General features: G+C 40.7%; 2 protein-coding genes across 2 annotated transcripts in view; one reads left to right on the forward strand and one right to left on the reverse strand.

Annotated features, from left to right (window-relative positions):
* Positions 1-10,379, forward strand: atp1b1a (ATPase Na+/K+ transporting subunit beta 1a). The gene is made up of 6 exons (XM_063890808.1): positions 1-260; positions 5,066-5,194; positions 6,892-7,044; positions 7,698-7,882; positions 8,309-8,392; positions 9,026-10,379. The coding sequence occupies exons 1-6, from the start codon at positions 167-169 to the stop codon at positions 9,281-9,283; spliced, it is 903 nt and encodes a 300-aa protein (XP_063746878.1). The 5' UTR covers positions 1-166; the 3' UTR covers positions 9,284-10,379.
* Positions 10,307-16,055, reverse strand: part of nme7 (NME/NM23 family member 7) — a 22,406-nt gene continuing 16,657 nt past the window's right edge. Inside the window, exons 11-12 of the mRNA XM_063890809.1 lie at positions 11,726-11,833; positions 10,307-10,453 (exon numbers count right to left, since the gene is read on the reverse strand). Coding sequence (XP_063746879.1) covers positions 10,421-10,453; positions 11,726-11,833 — 141 coding nt within the window. The 3' untranslated portion in view covers positions 10,307-10,420. The remainder of the gene's footprint in view (positions 10,454-11,725; positions 11,834-16,055) is intronic.

Genomic DNA, 16,055 nt, shown 5'->3' on the forward strand with positions numbered 1-16,055 from the left:
GGAGTCGGTTTCCCCGAGAGATAAATTGTGTGTGGGGGTATTATTGGAAGAGCCGGCTACGAGTCTGTCCTTTCGCATTTCCTGTGGGGCGACTGTTCACACTCGGAGCTCGGAGAAGAAAAAAACCGGTGAAATAACCGAAGAAAATAACGGGGAGTTTTTGAACATGTCGGCTAACAAGGACAGCGACGGCGGTTGGAAGTCATTTGTGTGGAATTCCGAGAAAAGGGAGATTCTGGGGCGAACAGGGATCAGTTGGCGTAAGTATTCAATCCTTTTATTTCACTGAATTTACAGCTCAAAATGTGACATAAACCAACAGGTTCCCGCCTCAACGGAGTGAGAACAGTTTTATTTTCTGTTCTCCATTTCCTGCCTGCAGACACACAGCACCTGTTAGATCTGACATGCTGCTGCTGCTGCTGCGTCGTGACTTCGCCTTTTCAATGGAGTCTGTGTTAGAAGTTGTCAAATCTCAATTTACAGAAACAGAATGAGTACGCCCCTTAAAGACACGCTACAGGTCGACTAGTGTTTCAAACATACACATATTTGGAACTTATCATAAATCACGGTGCTATATTTGAACGATTTTGCACAGAAAACGTGTTTTAGCTGGTGGTGGTTCATCAGAATGCCTTTATTTGTACCACAGAGGGGACATTTCCATTGGTACAGCAACAGTATGGAGGCAAAATGTTAATCAAGAGCCATGTTTAGAATCTTAAAGATATAAATGATACAGTTTACAAGAGTACACGGTAATTCATTGTAAAAGGAAGTGATTACCAAAGGCGTAACTCGTATATTTGACAAAAAACGCCCTTTATGAAAAGGTCATCCTGAAGGACGTCTGTGTGTGTTGGCCCAGGACTTTCCCACCGATCCAAACAGTGAAAGTTGTTTATTTCATCCTGCACACCGAGAAGGACATTTTATTCCTCCCAGTAAAGAAGCTAATCTGCGGGCTCCTGTTTTTAACAGGCTTTGCTTTCACTCAACAAAAAAAAAGCCCAGAGATTAGTGGATCCAGTTAATCGTTTTACCCGTTTCCAATACTTTAAGAGGGTCAGCAGTGCTTGTTGATTTGAAAGGATGAAACTTACTTTTGAACACCATCCTTTAAAGGTCGTTTTATATGTTTTACAAATGGCTTTTTCCGTGTGTAAAAGCAGCCAGGTTGGTCCAGACAACGGCTCGGTAACACGGTGCTGGACTGATCACGACTCACATGTCTCTAGGCCCCCCCCTCTCCCTCTCCCTCCCCTCTCCTCCATCTCTGACTTAATTTCCACTGAAAAAAAGGGAGCATTTGTGAGCTTTTCTTAACCAGTTTACAGGCGCTCATTCCTCAAAAGCTTATGATAATAGCTCACATAATAAAGAGTTTTTTCTGATTCTGAGGCGGAAGAAAATCACAGTAATGCTGCTGCAGCTGTGGGAACAATCGTCAATGATGAGCTACTTCATGGTGAAATATTTAAAACTGCAACAAGTTTTCAGTGTTTTAATATTAGTAGACATTTATTACAGGCTTGGTGTGTCGTGAGGGAGCCTGATGTCGCACTAACTAAAAGCAACAGGTAGCCTATGTCTGCCCTTGAGTTGCAGAAAGCCCCACAGTGCCACTCATTTGGAATAATCTTCATGATACGGTGTTTAAAGTGTGTATCTCTGCTGTTTTCATTTTGAGGAAGAAGGTGAAATGTCTGCCTCAATGTCTCACACACAGAAGGCAATCAGTTAAAGGGGGGAGACATGGCGTGAATGTGGTTTCTCTCCACAACACGCTGCAGCAGTCTGGTGGGGGAGGTGCTCTCCATTCAAACTCTGCCTGTCACCACCAGTAGGCCACTTCTTTCTGTCAGATATTTACATTTCTGCCTGTTGGTGTATCTGGATTTTCACGCTGCGAACTGGTGTTGTGTCCGTCTTTAAAGCTGCAGGGATTAGCAGTCAAATCGAAATAGAATAAATGGGCACAATTGATTTTTCATTAAAGTAATTTTTCATGAAAACAAAATGGAGTGATTTATATCTGACTAAACTGAGTGTTTTTAAGTTTCGAACAAACATGAGACATTACAAAGACTTTTAGCCACGTTTTATAAACTAAAATACTAATCCACAATGAAAATAATCCTTAGTTGCAGCCCTAGTACACTAATGCACACCTATACATCATTGACTCTATCTATCATCACAATGACCACATAAGCCTCGTTGTGCTTTTAGCCAACCTATACATGTTTCTTACTATCCTGCAGCTATTGATCTATTTCATTATTGATAATCTGCCAATAATGCTTTCAAGTAAGGGATAATCATTTAGTCACAGTCGCTCGTAACATGTCTGGTTCTGTCTGTTTTTAAAGTCCAAATAACCCACAGATATTTAGCTTAAAATGCAATAGTACAAAAGAAGAAACTGTATAATCTCAGAGGCTGGAATCAGAAACTATAAGGAGTTTATTAACGATTTCAGCTTAATTTATGAGTAAAACTATGAATTGACTATCAAAACAGTTGCCAATTATTATTTTCTGTCGATTGATTGATTGATTGATTAGCTCTAATTGATACTAAATAGATTAATCACAGGGTTGACTGAATGAAATAAGGCCTGTGTGTAACTTGACACTGCGTGACACGCCTATTCGACTGCATTTCACCGGCCTCCATGAGCAAAAATGTGGTTTGTTTTGCAAAACCCATACAAAAGGTGCTGACTGAACAGTATTTTTGATATGCTAAATGTCAAAACCCAAATAAATCACTGCTTTAATTATTCACTGATTTGCAGTCTTGGTTTTCCAACTCGATCGTTTGACCATAAAATATTGCAAGAACTGCCAGAAGAGCCTCAAAATATTCAGTTTCAATTAGAAATGACCAAAAGCGTGTACAAATCATCAACTTTAGGAAGCTTTAAATATCAAATGCATAGAGTTTTAGCTTTTAAAATGACCAAAAAACAAGCACATCTTGCGTGAATAGATGTACCTACATATATTTGCAGCTTTAAGTCTAATCCCTGCACAGTTCTCCAGCATTGGGAGTGTCAGTGTATAGTTTCCCTCTCAACAGGTGCATCACGCAGCCGTGCTACGGTCGCTACAAAGACTCTATGGAAAATAGCTCTCCATGCATTTACATTAGCAGCAGGTGCTCTGAGAGGCAGCGGCAGCCAATAGGCACACAACATCAAGCCTATATATTTAACTGATGTGCTGGAAACACTGCTGGTGTGTTTCTCCGTATATTCAATACGCCCTAACTCTGCAGCGGGAGATAAGGATGTGCTGCTAGGGCTGCTGTTAACTCTAAATCCTGACAAATTTGTTTCTCGGGGGGCTGATTTTACATGTGCAAACTGGCAGAGGGAAGACATTTTGGGAAGGTGCCACAACAGCAGCACATTCAAGAGAGAGAAACGGGGACATGAAGGCCGTCTGTTGGTTTTCAGGCACCCAAAATCAGAAACCATAAGACGTCAGAAGAAGTTTGCAACTGTATGTCAGTGTTGGGAGGGACAATCTGGCACTAAATACAACAGCTGATATCCAAGAAATGTCAAGGTCCTAACGTCACATTTATTGAACAGAAACATATGTGAAGGTTATTTCCATAAAGTAAATTAAATATGATTAATTACTCCTAAAAGGGTGCATGGGAGATAAGGTAAACCAGTTATAGGGCTCTTACAGCTTTTAATGCAAGTAAGATTTAAAACCTGTTTTTAAAGATGCATGGAATTACATTTAACTCACAATTCTATGGGATCTCAATGTGAATAAAATCAGAAAGGAACATCTTTCAGACTTTTGATTGAATGATTTGAGAGACTTTAATACCCACTTTTCCTTTTATTTTAGATAAGTATCCAATGCGTTTAAAACTTGTACTACTGCAAAAAAGGAGGTTTGTTTTGTGCGTCATTCAGGCTTGTTTTGTGAGATGGAAATCACTAAGAGGCCTTCTCTTGTGTGCATGTTGTTTCTCCAGACCTCACAGATCTCAGATAAAGATGTTTGTTTAGCGGCATACAAAACAGGAACAATCGGGTGAATCTCAAAGTGATAGAAACTTAATTACCAACATAAAACACGGAGGCCACTTAGAGCACACGTCTAGGTGTTGGCCTATCTCTCCACCGCCTGAACTGTAAACAAGAGATGCTAATTCAACGTGTCTTTCTGTCTGCAACAAGGGCATGAATAAAGCCCGGGGACTCAGGACAGTGTTGGGACAGTAAGTGGTGACACATTGAGCTAGGGGTGGGGGCGGCGGCCTCCTGCTGTTGTGTAATTGGAGTAAATTTTAAATTAGGTTGAAAAGAAAAACCCCTTCATGGAGTCACCATTGTTCACAAGTGGCTTCAGTAATGAGGAGAGAAAGGTGTGGTGGTTGGTGGACGATCTATTGAAACTGTACTCGAGGTTTCGGTGGCCTCCTGCAGTCCACATTTTATCCTGGATGCTAACTGTTTTTAGCTTTTTGAATCAACAACTTAGTTTAATGAGATGTTGCTCGGGTTAAGATCATTTTTTGAATCTTCATTTTGGTTCATGGGTTGTGAACTTAAAACCTGTTTCTCTACTTTTACATTAGACATCACCTTCTGATTAATGGTGTATGAAAAGTCTTGGAAAACAATTTACCATTATGTTTTGAAAATTGAGATTCAGAACCATCCTTTACCAGAGTTAAATGGACTGCCTGTAAAACAAACAAATGGTTTACTTTGGCTTTGAATACATTTGGTTAGATATTATCGTGCAATTGCATTTATAGCAAAGTGGTTGAATGGTACAACAAAGGCTTCTGGGAGATTTTTGACTCAAACATTCTCATATTTTACTCTTAAGAAGTCATACCAACCTTGTTCAGAAGGTTGTCCAATGTCTTATTGGTGAGGAAATCAGCAAACCGTCACATTAAACTGGCTAAAAACCAGAGCGGGTTTGGATAATTCATGTGACATAACATGTGTCGATTAATTTCACCTCCGATCCTTTCACATGGTTAATAACATTACATCTGTCCCTCCCCCCCCTCCCCACAGTTAAAATCTTCCTGTTCTACGTGATCTTCTACGGATGCTTGGCTGGGATTTTCATCGGGACCATTGAGGCGCTGCTGCTCACTCTGAGCAGCTACACACCCACCTATCAGGACCGAGTCGCCCCCCCAGGTAAATAAACATTATTCACCTCTTTCGTTAAACCGTTGCTTTAAGCTAAGGGATCTGCTGTCTTTAATTATGTGTAACTTGAGGCTAAAGGCAGACGGGTTCTGTAGAGAGGTGTTTCTGGCTGTGTGTGTGTGGTTGTAAATGATAGTTGGGGTGTGTCTTTAAGCTGCTCCTCAATCAGCCGTCTCTGACCTTACATAGGTTCAGCCATTTTGTCCTTCACTCCTCTCAGTCAATGTTTCCCCTCAGGCTGCAGGGGGCTGCTACACCCATTGTGACTGAAATGATTGTCCCACAGCTGGCATGTTTACACACACACATATGTTGGTAAAAAATGATTTACCTTTGCCACGGTTTAGGGGCCTCTAAAGCTTGTTTTTCAGCAGAAATATTTCTAATCTGTAATCTTGTGAGAGAGTAAAATCGCCGCTGCTGCAGTGGAGCGCTTTGAGGTTTCATGCGAGAGACGGTGCCCAGAATAGCGTCTTGTTATGCCAGCACTTGTTTGCACTGAACATGCCTCCGCCGTATTGTAAGAAGACTTTGTGCACACGCGTTAGTCTGTAACCAGCTTTTGGCAGCAGGAAGTGACTGCTTTGAGCCGAAGTGAGTTTCCAGTGGTGGCATGATAAAGGAAGCAGGGAGCAGTTAGGGTTTTTTTTTTCTTTTTGCTAAGAGCCCGCCTCTCACTCTGAGGCTAAAAGTTTCCATTGTGAGAGAGACACACGTGAGTGTGTGGGGGCAGGGGATCGGTGGTGAACTCTCACAGGCCTCCACTGGAACTCAAACGTTATTTCTGCCGCTGCTGCTTAAATACCTCTCATAACTACAGCAGCAAATAAACAGACACGAGCGCCAGGATCATTAACGCCATGTTTCCTTTCACTACTCATTGCTCGGTCCTCGTGCCACGCCTCGCTGAGATGCCTCTGTGTGGAAAATTACTGACAGAGACCATCTCAGGAAATCCCCAAGACCCCACATTGTGCCGTCCTAAGATGATAGAGCGAGGCTCTAACAAAGAGCAGCTCTCAGGAAGAAACTGTTCAGAGTTCTTTTTAAGGGCTGCACCAGATATTAGTTTGTGACATTTCAAGTGTTTTGAATGGGTTTTAAGTGAGGCTTGTGTCACATTTTATGACATCATGACACTAAAAGTCCTCAAAAGAATCCTCAATATCAAACAGGAATACAGTTTGATTAAATGAGTTGATATCTTTTTTTTTTCCTATTATTGCAACTGTCTTTATTTAATAAATAGAACTCAGTGCAGGCTCCCTTTGTGCCAAACAAGCCGTTTGTCAGAGCTGTCAAAGGTTTGTTTCAAAGGCTAAAAACCCCATTGTTTTTGGTATTGTTACAAAAACATGTTTCTGGAATTTTGGAAAGGATCTCATATTTCTTTTTCTGAATAAAATGTACTTTTACTACTTTCTTGAGCAATTGGAAATGTTTGGATTAACAGCAATGCTCCGCAGCTACTACTGGAGTCTCTTTCCTCTAACAGTATAATACTTATGATTTTAGTGTGTCGGCATAAACACCAGGTCTAAACACAAAGAGTCGACATGAAAAATGAAATCTGTAAAGCTTTCGCTTTTTTCAGTCCTGGTTGTTTGTCCTCTCACACGGTTGCATTAATGTCTCCCGAAATCATTCAGTCTTTTCTCATCAAAAACTTTTGTTTGATTCCTCAGGTCTTTCTCACACGCCCCGCTCGGAGAAATCTGAAATTGCTTACAAATTATCTGATGCGGACTCTTACAAAAAGTACACCGACGCCATGACGGATTTCTTAAAAAAGTACGACGTGGCAGAACAGGCGGGGGGGATGTTCGAGAATTGTGGAGGTAAGGAGTTATTTTAGTGTTGAATGCATATAGAAGTGTGTGTTTTGTATACTTGAACTAGTGTTCTGTGTGGTCCTCTGAAGAAAGGAAGTTATTCTTTGTCGTAGATTTAACCATTGGTCACGCTAAAATAAAATGCCCTCCTTTTCAACCAGTCCTTATGGACTCATCCCGAGTTAACGAGAGATTTACATTTTTGTTCTACAACATGAATACATAAACACATCGATGAATGTCTAAGGATTTAACATGCCTTAAAATCTGTGGTTTATCTAAGTGAGACGACACGGCCAACATTACTCTCATAGCAATGGTGATGTAAAGTCATGTGACCTTGATGTAGTTTTTTAATAGCCTAATGTTAGCTGACCTTAGCTTGCATTTAAGTATATAAAATAAGTCTTAATATGTGGATAGTATCCAGCTGCACGACACGTGTGAGTATCATCATCATCATCATCATCATCATCATCATCAAATGTGTTTGCCACAGAGCCCCTTTTCCTCTTGCTTTTTGCGAAATCCAATACAAAAATCCCATTGGCTTTTAGTCGAAGATGCTAACTTCATGGTCGGCATAAAGAAAACAGGTCTTCCGTGCAGCATTCGATTCACCTTTAACTTCAGGTCTGATTTGTGTTTTCTATGTGCAGACATTCCTAAGAACTACATCGACCGCGGCAGTGTGGATACCCTTTTGGAAAAGAGGAGTGCCTGCCGCTTCGAAAGGAGTCTGCTGGGCAGCTGCTCCGGGTTGACCGACACACACTACGGCTTCAAGGATGGAAAACCGTGCCTCATCGTGAAGCTCAACAGGATCGTCAACTTCAAACCACGGGTATGTTTACAGGAAACCGCTCTGTCCCTGTAGCTCCATTCACATTGTTCTAGAGGCCCTATTCTTGGGGTTTCTCCTTTCCTGTAGTGTGTTATGTAGGTTTTTGTGCATCCCTGTGTTCCCTCCAGAGTTACAGTCGTCTGTGACATTTGCATATTTTCAAAGTTGTATAAGGCCATTAGTTGTGTGAGTAATTGTCCTCAAACATCGTCTGAGCCTTGCAGGAAAGGTATAAGGCTAGGTTAGCTGCTACTAGCATAACAAATGACCAAATGCTTTGCAGCTCCTGTTGCATTGTGGGTAATGTCAGCAGCAAAACAAAAAACCTAAAAGAACATTTCCATCTGTTTATCTCTGGGAATCAGCCAGAATCACACCTAGCACGCTCAGGATGTTTTAATGAACCCCTCTCTCTGTTGTGTTCAGGCTCCCACCGACAATGAGTCCCTTCCCGAGGCTCTGCAGGGCAAATTACAGCCCAACCTGATCCCCATTTACTGCAAGAACAAGGTACGTCTGATCCCACAGCACCTGCCACTTCTACCCCGCTATAGTGCAGAGGTTTAATTTTTACAGCATTTTATCAACCATACAGCTTTACTCTCACCGTTACTTTAATAATCAGTTTTCTTGCAATAATAAACACAAGGTATTTAAAAATGTGATGTTTTGTTATAGAATAAACTCTGTTAGTACCGTAGCAGCTCAACGATTACACGATGAATCAATCGGAGAATACAAAAGTTTTACACATTAAGGCCCTTTGAAATATTTCATTTAGATGACTTTAAGGTCGTTTTTAGTGTTAATTTCTTTATCTATATTACTTAAAGTACATATTGCTGATTATAGGTACCCACTTTTGCTAAAGTAACATATGAAGTGCAGGATTTTGATTGTAACGGAGTGGTTTTACAGAGTGATATTAGTACTTTCACTTAAGGATCTGAATCACCACGAAGGAAAAAGTTTTACTGAGATTTTTTTATTTCTTACTCCGTTAAGGTTTCACCGTTATTAGACATAAGACACCTGAGTTTCCCCGGGGGGTCAATAAAGGGTTAACTTATCTGAATGCGTCCTCCATTTTATACACTGTGGTTAAAAAAAGGTCAGGTGTTTACCTTCCACTCTTGTTTACAGAGAGAGGAAACTGAGGGCAAGATCGAAGGGATCAAGTACTACGGCATTGGCGAAGGCTTCCCCCTCCATTACTACCCGTACTATGGCAAACTGCTGCACGAAAATTACCTGCAGCCGCTGGTGGCCATCCACTTCACCAACCTGACCCTGAACCAGGAGGTGCGCATCGAGTGCAGAGTGTACGGCGCCAACATCGACTACAGCGAGAAGGACCGCTATCAGGGACGCTTTGACGTTAAGTTCGTGATCTCCTCGTGACCTCAGCAGTGAACGAGCACTCTCATTTTGAAAAAAAAAAACACCCAATAAAATGTAGAGCGAATTAAAAGAGTTCAGATAAAAAAAACACCACTAGTCTTTGAACATTCATAATATACAGGACCTACACTTAATCTGTGTGCTTTACACTAGCTTTTTCCGTGTGTTTGTCGAGGGTTAGAATGTAAAATACAAGAGTAGCAATAGCAAATATTTATTCTACTGAACATGAAAATATTCCTGGAGCCATGGGATGCGTTCGTGTATTACTGTAAAACCACGATTCCACTACTGACGTGTAGCGAGCTGTGTTCCTGTCCCCGTGTGTCATCCTAACGTGGTTTCTATATATTTTTGGAGTGTCACGTGCTGTAGTCCAGTCCTGTTGTAATCTCTTCTGTCTTATGTCAGCTTTAGTGGTCCAAGGTATGTGTGTGTGTGTGCGTGTGTGTGCAGGTGTTACTTCATGTGAGTGTGTGTTAATGTGCTCTGACTAACTGAAATACTAGCATGGTACTCTGAACCTTACGGCCCGTGTGTGAGTAAATGACTGCGCTCCATGGAAACCTTTTTTTTGTGCGTGTTTCTTTATCCACTGTGGAAGGATACATCTGTACACCTTTTTCTTTGTTGTTCACCTTAGCTGTAGGATATGGTTTGAGGACATTTCTGTTTGATACTTCTTAATTCATTAGAGTAGAGCTTTTGTGGGTCCAGCCTAGAAGACTGTCAGCTCCACGGATACAGTGGCAACTCAGTGCTTTGAAATCTGTTTTGCTGGAGACATCACGTGACGTGGTGCAACTTACTATTGAATGTTTTTAGCCATTTTCATGGTGGAAGAATTTTATATTTATGCAGTTGTACATTTTTTTCAAAGTGTAAATGTATGAATCTAATACCAAAGTCGCTGGTCAAAAAAAAAAAAGTTAGAGAATATCAGAGGCAATGCAGTATCCCGTTGTAATAAGATGTTTAGTTGGTGTGAAAAATACTTAATTCAATGTTGAAGATCACAAACACTTGTCAGGAGTCTGCTCTTGTCACTTTATTTAATCTGCATAAGGCTGAAACAATAAACAGAAAAATGAGACAACTGTCCGGTCTTTGAATGTGCAGCTACATCTCCTGTTGCTTTCACCTCTCCAAAATCTTGAAGAAATACTCCACCTGTGACAAGGAAAAAGAAACGAGTGACAGAACTGACTCAACATCCAATGATAAACCCGTCTTTACTCACCAATAGGTAAAAAACACAACTCAACAGCAAGAGGGATGATATTACAAGAGGTAAAACATGGATATTGGCTGAAGTTTTAAAAAAGAAAGTGGATATTCTGTGGGAATACAAACTCAAAACCAGTGAGATAAGATAAGAAGTCACAATCATGAGAAATAAAGTTGATTATTTTCCAAAACAAAAGAGAAAAACACATTTGCTAGATAATCTGTGGTTGACTAATGTCTAATAATAGAGTATTAAATATACAGAAATGAAGCACTTTACAGAAAAATGTCCTAAATATAGAGAAGATAAACGCCTGATGGATATTAAAGTCACAACTATTAACAAAAACATGGGAGATGCATGTTGGACGGGTGTAAGTAGAAATAAAGGTGATTATTCTCTAAGATTAAAACATTTACAACAAAAAATGTTTGCAAATTCTCTAAGAATAACAAATATACGAGAAAATAAATAAAAATACGGGAAATAAAATCAAATATCTGGGATAAAGAAATTGTAAATGTAGCAGGAAAAACAGTGTTTTTTGTCACGGTACCACTTTGACTAGTTGAATCAACCTCACCACACCCCATGACTTTATGATCTCAGAGTACTTTGATTATTGTCTCGTTAATTACCCTTTTAGATTCTTAATCCAGGTTTAATTAATCCTAAACTCAATGCAAATTCCTCCCTTTATCCTGAGAGATTCAGAGTGTCTTCTCTTCATAACTCAGATAATCATGTCTCTCTTTATTGCTCTAACACTAGCTGAAGATATCAGAAGAGATTGTAGAAGAGCTTCAGAGTGACTCTGCTGCTGCTCGTGCCCATTGTGGGCCACCGTGTCCCCTGTTGGTAAAATGGCAGCTCAGTCCCCGGCTAATGTTTAACAAGGATTCATTTGTGCAGCGACAGATCAGGAGGGAACAATGACGCTCGGCGGTCAGACCCACTCCCTGGGAAACAATGGTTTTGTTTCAAATCCCTCCTTCGCTCTCCCTCAGAGTGAGCGAAGGAGTCATGAGACCCGACTCAACACTTCAGAGTCGGGGGCTTTTTGTTCTCGGATAGAAAAATGCAAGGTAGCTGTTTATGCATGGCCTGGAAGACAACGAGGAAACCTGTCATGTCAGATGAGAGGAAGTACACGAGATGGAGCACTGTGGGTGTTTTCTGCAGCAGTGCATGCTGGGTAAAAAAGAGCCACCCACCTCCAGAGGACCGTCTTCAGGGAGGTCCGTGCAGTGGACGCCATTCTTCACTTTGTCCTTTCCGTAAAGAGCACGCAGCGTGTTCGGCCGGAGATGACGGGAAATTTCCTGTTGGAGGAAAAAACAATCGACTGATTCCTCAGACATTATCCTTTCATGACCCTTAATGTAACCCTTAATGTAACCCTTAATGTAACCCTTAATGTAACCCTTAATGTAACCAGGGTAATCTGTTATAATGGAGACCTGGCCCAGAATAGCACAAACACAGAGTTTAACAATGCCTAAAACACTGAGTATACTTACTTAAGTGCTGGACCTAAATAGACTTTTGAGGCCCTTTACTTATTATTTCCATTTTCTGTGACTCAATACTTCGACCACACTACATTTCAGAGGCAAAACATTGCACCCACACTCCAGACACAGATTATGATCAATAAAGCAACAGTTAGAAATGATTACTATTGAAGAAGCAGATTTCTTTTCTTTGAAATTCAGTTCAAACTTTGGCAACGAAACGTCCCATAACTCCTGCAAACCCAGACAGTTATTTCCATGTTTTAATAGAGAAGGAGGAAGGACGTTTGCAAGGAATAGTTTTTAAGTACAAAACGTACCAATCACAGAGGCGTCGCAATACAATATAGCAGATCAATTCAATTCAGAGTATCAAACACGACTTCCGGAGAAGAATCTGCCGCTATCCTGGTTACAACTTTCTTGGCTAATACTAGTCTTACAGTTCTTTGAAAACACAGACAAACCATTTGTTTGGCGTTCTGACAGAGCGTCATAAACATGAGGTAAAATCATAAAGGGAAATGTCCTGACGTCTGGAGGTTAATGTGAACTCCCTGTGCTGTTGCATGTGAGCCACATTGAGATTACTCAGCAGCGGGACATGTGACTGCGTACAGGAGGTGACAAAACTCTCACACTCAGCAACATTGGTTACACACTCACTGACTCCACTTCCTGTTTACATTTTCAGGAGTGAGGAAATGTTAACCCCAGCTAAATGCTGAGTCTGTAGCTTTGAAACCACACCAAGTATCCCTAGTTTTCCTTCAGTTTAATTTAGAAGACCGCTACAAGAAACTTCAGACGAGACAACTTTAGAGAAGTGGTGGACTTTAAAATTGCAAAATGAATAACATGTTAACACCTGTAATAGCACCTCTGTCCGAAACCAGAGCCCAGTCTGCTCTGATTGGTCAGCTGGCCGGCTCTGTCATGATTGGGCCACCTCGTATAGATGTCCCGCCCCTTAGCCTATCGCGTACAATGTGTTGAAGCGCTAGCCGATATAAGCACGAGTGTAACATATTGATGTCACTATGATGCGGAGGTAAACAAAGGAGTCCAATGGAAGTCAGGGGGGGAGGCTGTGGATTTTAGCCTTTGCAGACCATTTACACCCATTAAAACCTATAAGTGACGTACTGAATTCAGGACTTCAGGAGTATTTGTAGTATGACTACTTTTACTAGTATTTGGATACTTCTTCCAACACTGTTTTTTAGGCATTTTAAGGCAAACATGTTACAAATAAACTGAATCACAGTTTAATCTGAGGATGTTTTAGTATTTATATTTGTACTTAAGTACAGTAAATGAAGCAACTGCAAATACAGTGTCCTTAAGTGTACACTGATTTCTCCTTCAGTGCTCAGTAGTGTTTCCCAGCAGCAGGTTTATTTGGAGTGTTTCTTCCCTTCACCGTCAGACCCTCCCGAGGTCAGAGTGTCCCTCTGCCCTTTACTGCTCCTGGAAACACCAGCCTCCCACAGGGCCAATCGTGAATAAGTAATTCCACTTTCACTCTAAAGGAATGCAAACAGCCCCAAATAGAGCATGTGTCGTATGTGACAGACAAGGAAAAGCAAAGCATGTGAAATCTTTAGCTTTCAACGTTCACACAAAACCAGCTGAGGTTTGTTTTGTCTCATAGAACATCAGGGCGATCCTTCCTATGCCATCGTCTTTATGTGTGCAGAGTTTATTAGAGTGCACAGAAAGGGCAGGAGCAAGATTCGAGGCGGTAAATCAGGCCAAACAAAAACCTTGTGGAAAAACAAAACAGGGCTCCTGGTTCTAATGATTGGTTTTACTGCAAATCATTAAAGTGAGTCTGAAGGAAATTAAGCTAGTTGTTGTTGGTTCAAGGATCCTGGGAACTGAGGGTCACCTTGGAACTAAATCAATTCTAATTTGTGCAATTTTTCAACGAGGGTCACCTTCTCAAGTGATGGATTGTTTTTTACAAAAAGGAAAACAAAAAAACTAATACATTCAACATCATATTCCATAAAATGAAACAAAACACATAAATACATTAACTCAGATACAGAGTAAATTAAACGTCAGAAATCAAAAGTTCAAACTAAATCAGCTTTTTTTTAATCAGCTGATTCCCTTCATGTTGCTGTCTTGTTTACCTATATTTGAGCTGGTTCATACTTGATCCTAAATAAAGTACATTTAACTACATAAAATCAGTAGGCAGTATGTATCACTTTAGTACAGGGCGGAAAAAGGTCTAGAAAGATCTCATCATGGACTAGTTTTCAAAATTCAAGTTGTGTGAGCCGAAATATTTGTAAAAGCCAATTTATTTGCCAAACATCTTCTGAATTGAAAATCGTGGCGCTGCAGGGACCGTCCGGCCTTCAACTCGTATTAGAGATAGTATTTTTCGTACTGATGAATGGAAAAATAAAACCACGCTTTGATCATTTTAGATGAAACTCATAAAAATGATGTTAAAAAGTTCTTACTATGTCCTGAATCATATAGAATGTGCATTATCCGTGAAATAATCAAAATGACATTGTTCTCCAGTGGTTCGGCCCTACTTGAGTTCAAACACAGCCCTTGTGGAGCGTCAGGAAACACAGCAGCCTGTTGTTTTTGGGCCACATGAGACTAAAGCCACTGATGTAAAGGAGATTTACTTTGAGATAAAGGAATTCTTTGCTCTCTGTAATTGCATTAGTCTCTCATGAGTGACCTGCTGTCACACTTACATTTGATTTTAATGAGTCCCATAGTGTGCTCCACTGATGTTCCTGTAATGGCTGCTGCCTTCACTTTTGTGGACACAGTGACCCGCTGGTCACATGACCGTCCAGAAATCCACAAGTCTCACGTCTGATCCTTCATGCACCGCTGGCTGCCCCCCACCCCCCTCTGCGGCCATGTAAACGGCTACCAGAGTGTTCCGGTCACTGTGCTATCAATGGAACTTCACAACACACACACGCACGCCAACCAAATGTGATGGGAAATCAAATTGAAATATTTAGGTGATATATGCCAAAGACGTAAATTCATATTTGTTCCAATTTGCTTTTTGATTTTATTTATCTTTGTATAAAATGATCATATTTTTTTCTTATACATATATCTTTTTAGTTCATCAATTTATTTATTTTAGAATTCGTTTTTTAATACATTCATTTTGAAATGGATATATGCATTGATTGATATATTATTTCCCTTCATTTGATCTCCTCCTCAGTGTACGGCTTAATAGCTGAAGTCACACTTCTTGTGTTTTTATCACGCCCTATAATCGTTTTAATATTTTATGACTACTACTACCGTCTGTTAGCACATTGACCCTCTCATCTTTATCCCACAGATAAGCCTTCTGCCAAAGCCTTATCTCTAACTCACTTTAGTTACCATAAAGTTTTCCACCTGAGTAAACAGACAAACTGTATTAGTTTAACAAAAGAAACACTAACTGGTGAAATGAACTTTCATTTCTATTCTGCTCAGACGGCTCTTTCGAGTGTACTACAGTGCGTTAAATTTAGCATCGTGGCCACCAGGAACAGCCGATATGTTTTTCCAGAAAAACATGACGCAGACGGGTCAAACATGAATAGCAGGAGCGTATTTTTATCCTCGGTGTTGCACACACTTAGCCTCGTGTCACAGGAAGTTCAGGCCCATTTGATCATCCTACACTCATCTGAGACACAGTGAGGCACCACAGCAGGGTGTGACCATCACACATGGCTAATGGGTAGTGTGGGGGAGGGGACACATTACGTATGATGTTATCTTAAAATAAAAACTTCAAAATCATTTCGATGCTACACAGACCTGTTATAAGAACAATGCTGCCTCTGTCAGCCTTCTGATGCACTTAGAGAGCGGGTCATTTACAATCACCCGGGACAAGTGCGTCGAGCTTTGTGGCCCTAAGTTGATTTTAGTGAAACTGGATCATATTTTATGGAGAACATTTTTCCTAGGTTCCCCCTGATGCCTCTGGATGCTCTGCCCTGGGATTGAAGAAGGTTCCTGATGGCCAGGA

Source organism: Eleginops maclovinus, chromosome 9 (genome assembly GCF_036324505.1).
Source record: "Eleginops maclovinus isolate JMC-PN-2008 ecotype Puerto Natales chromosome 9, JC_Emac_rtc_rv5, whole genome shotgun sequence".
Lineage (NCBI taxonomy): Eukaryota > Metazoa > Chordata > Actinopteri > Perciformes > Eleginopidae > Eleginops > Eleginops maclovinus.

Bases quoted from the DNA above. Each gene is read 5' to 3' on its own strand.
- atp1b1a (XM_063890808.1), top strand. From the start codon at position 167: ATGTCGGCTAACAAGGACAGCGACGGCGGTTGGAAGTCATTTGTGTGG. The intron at 261-5,065 runs GTAAGTATTCAA...CCCTCCCCACAG, and splicing joins GCGAACAGGGATCAGTTGGC to TTAAAATCTTCCTGTTCTAC. The intron at 7,883-8,308 runs GTATGTTTACAG...TGTTGTGTTCAG, and splicing joins TCGTCAACTTCAAACCACGG to GCTCCCACCGACAATGAGTC.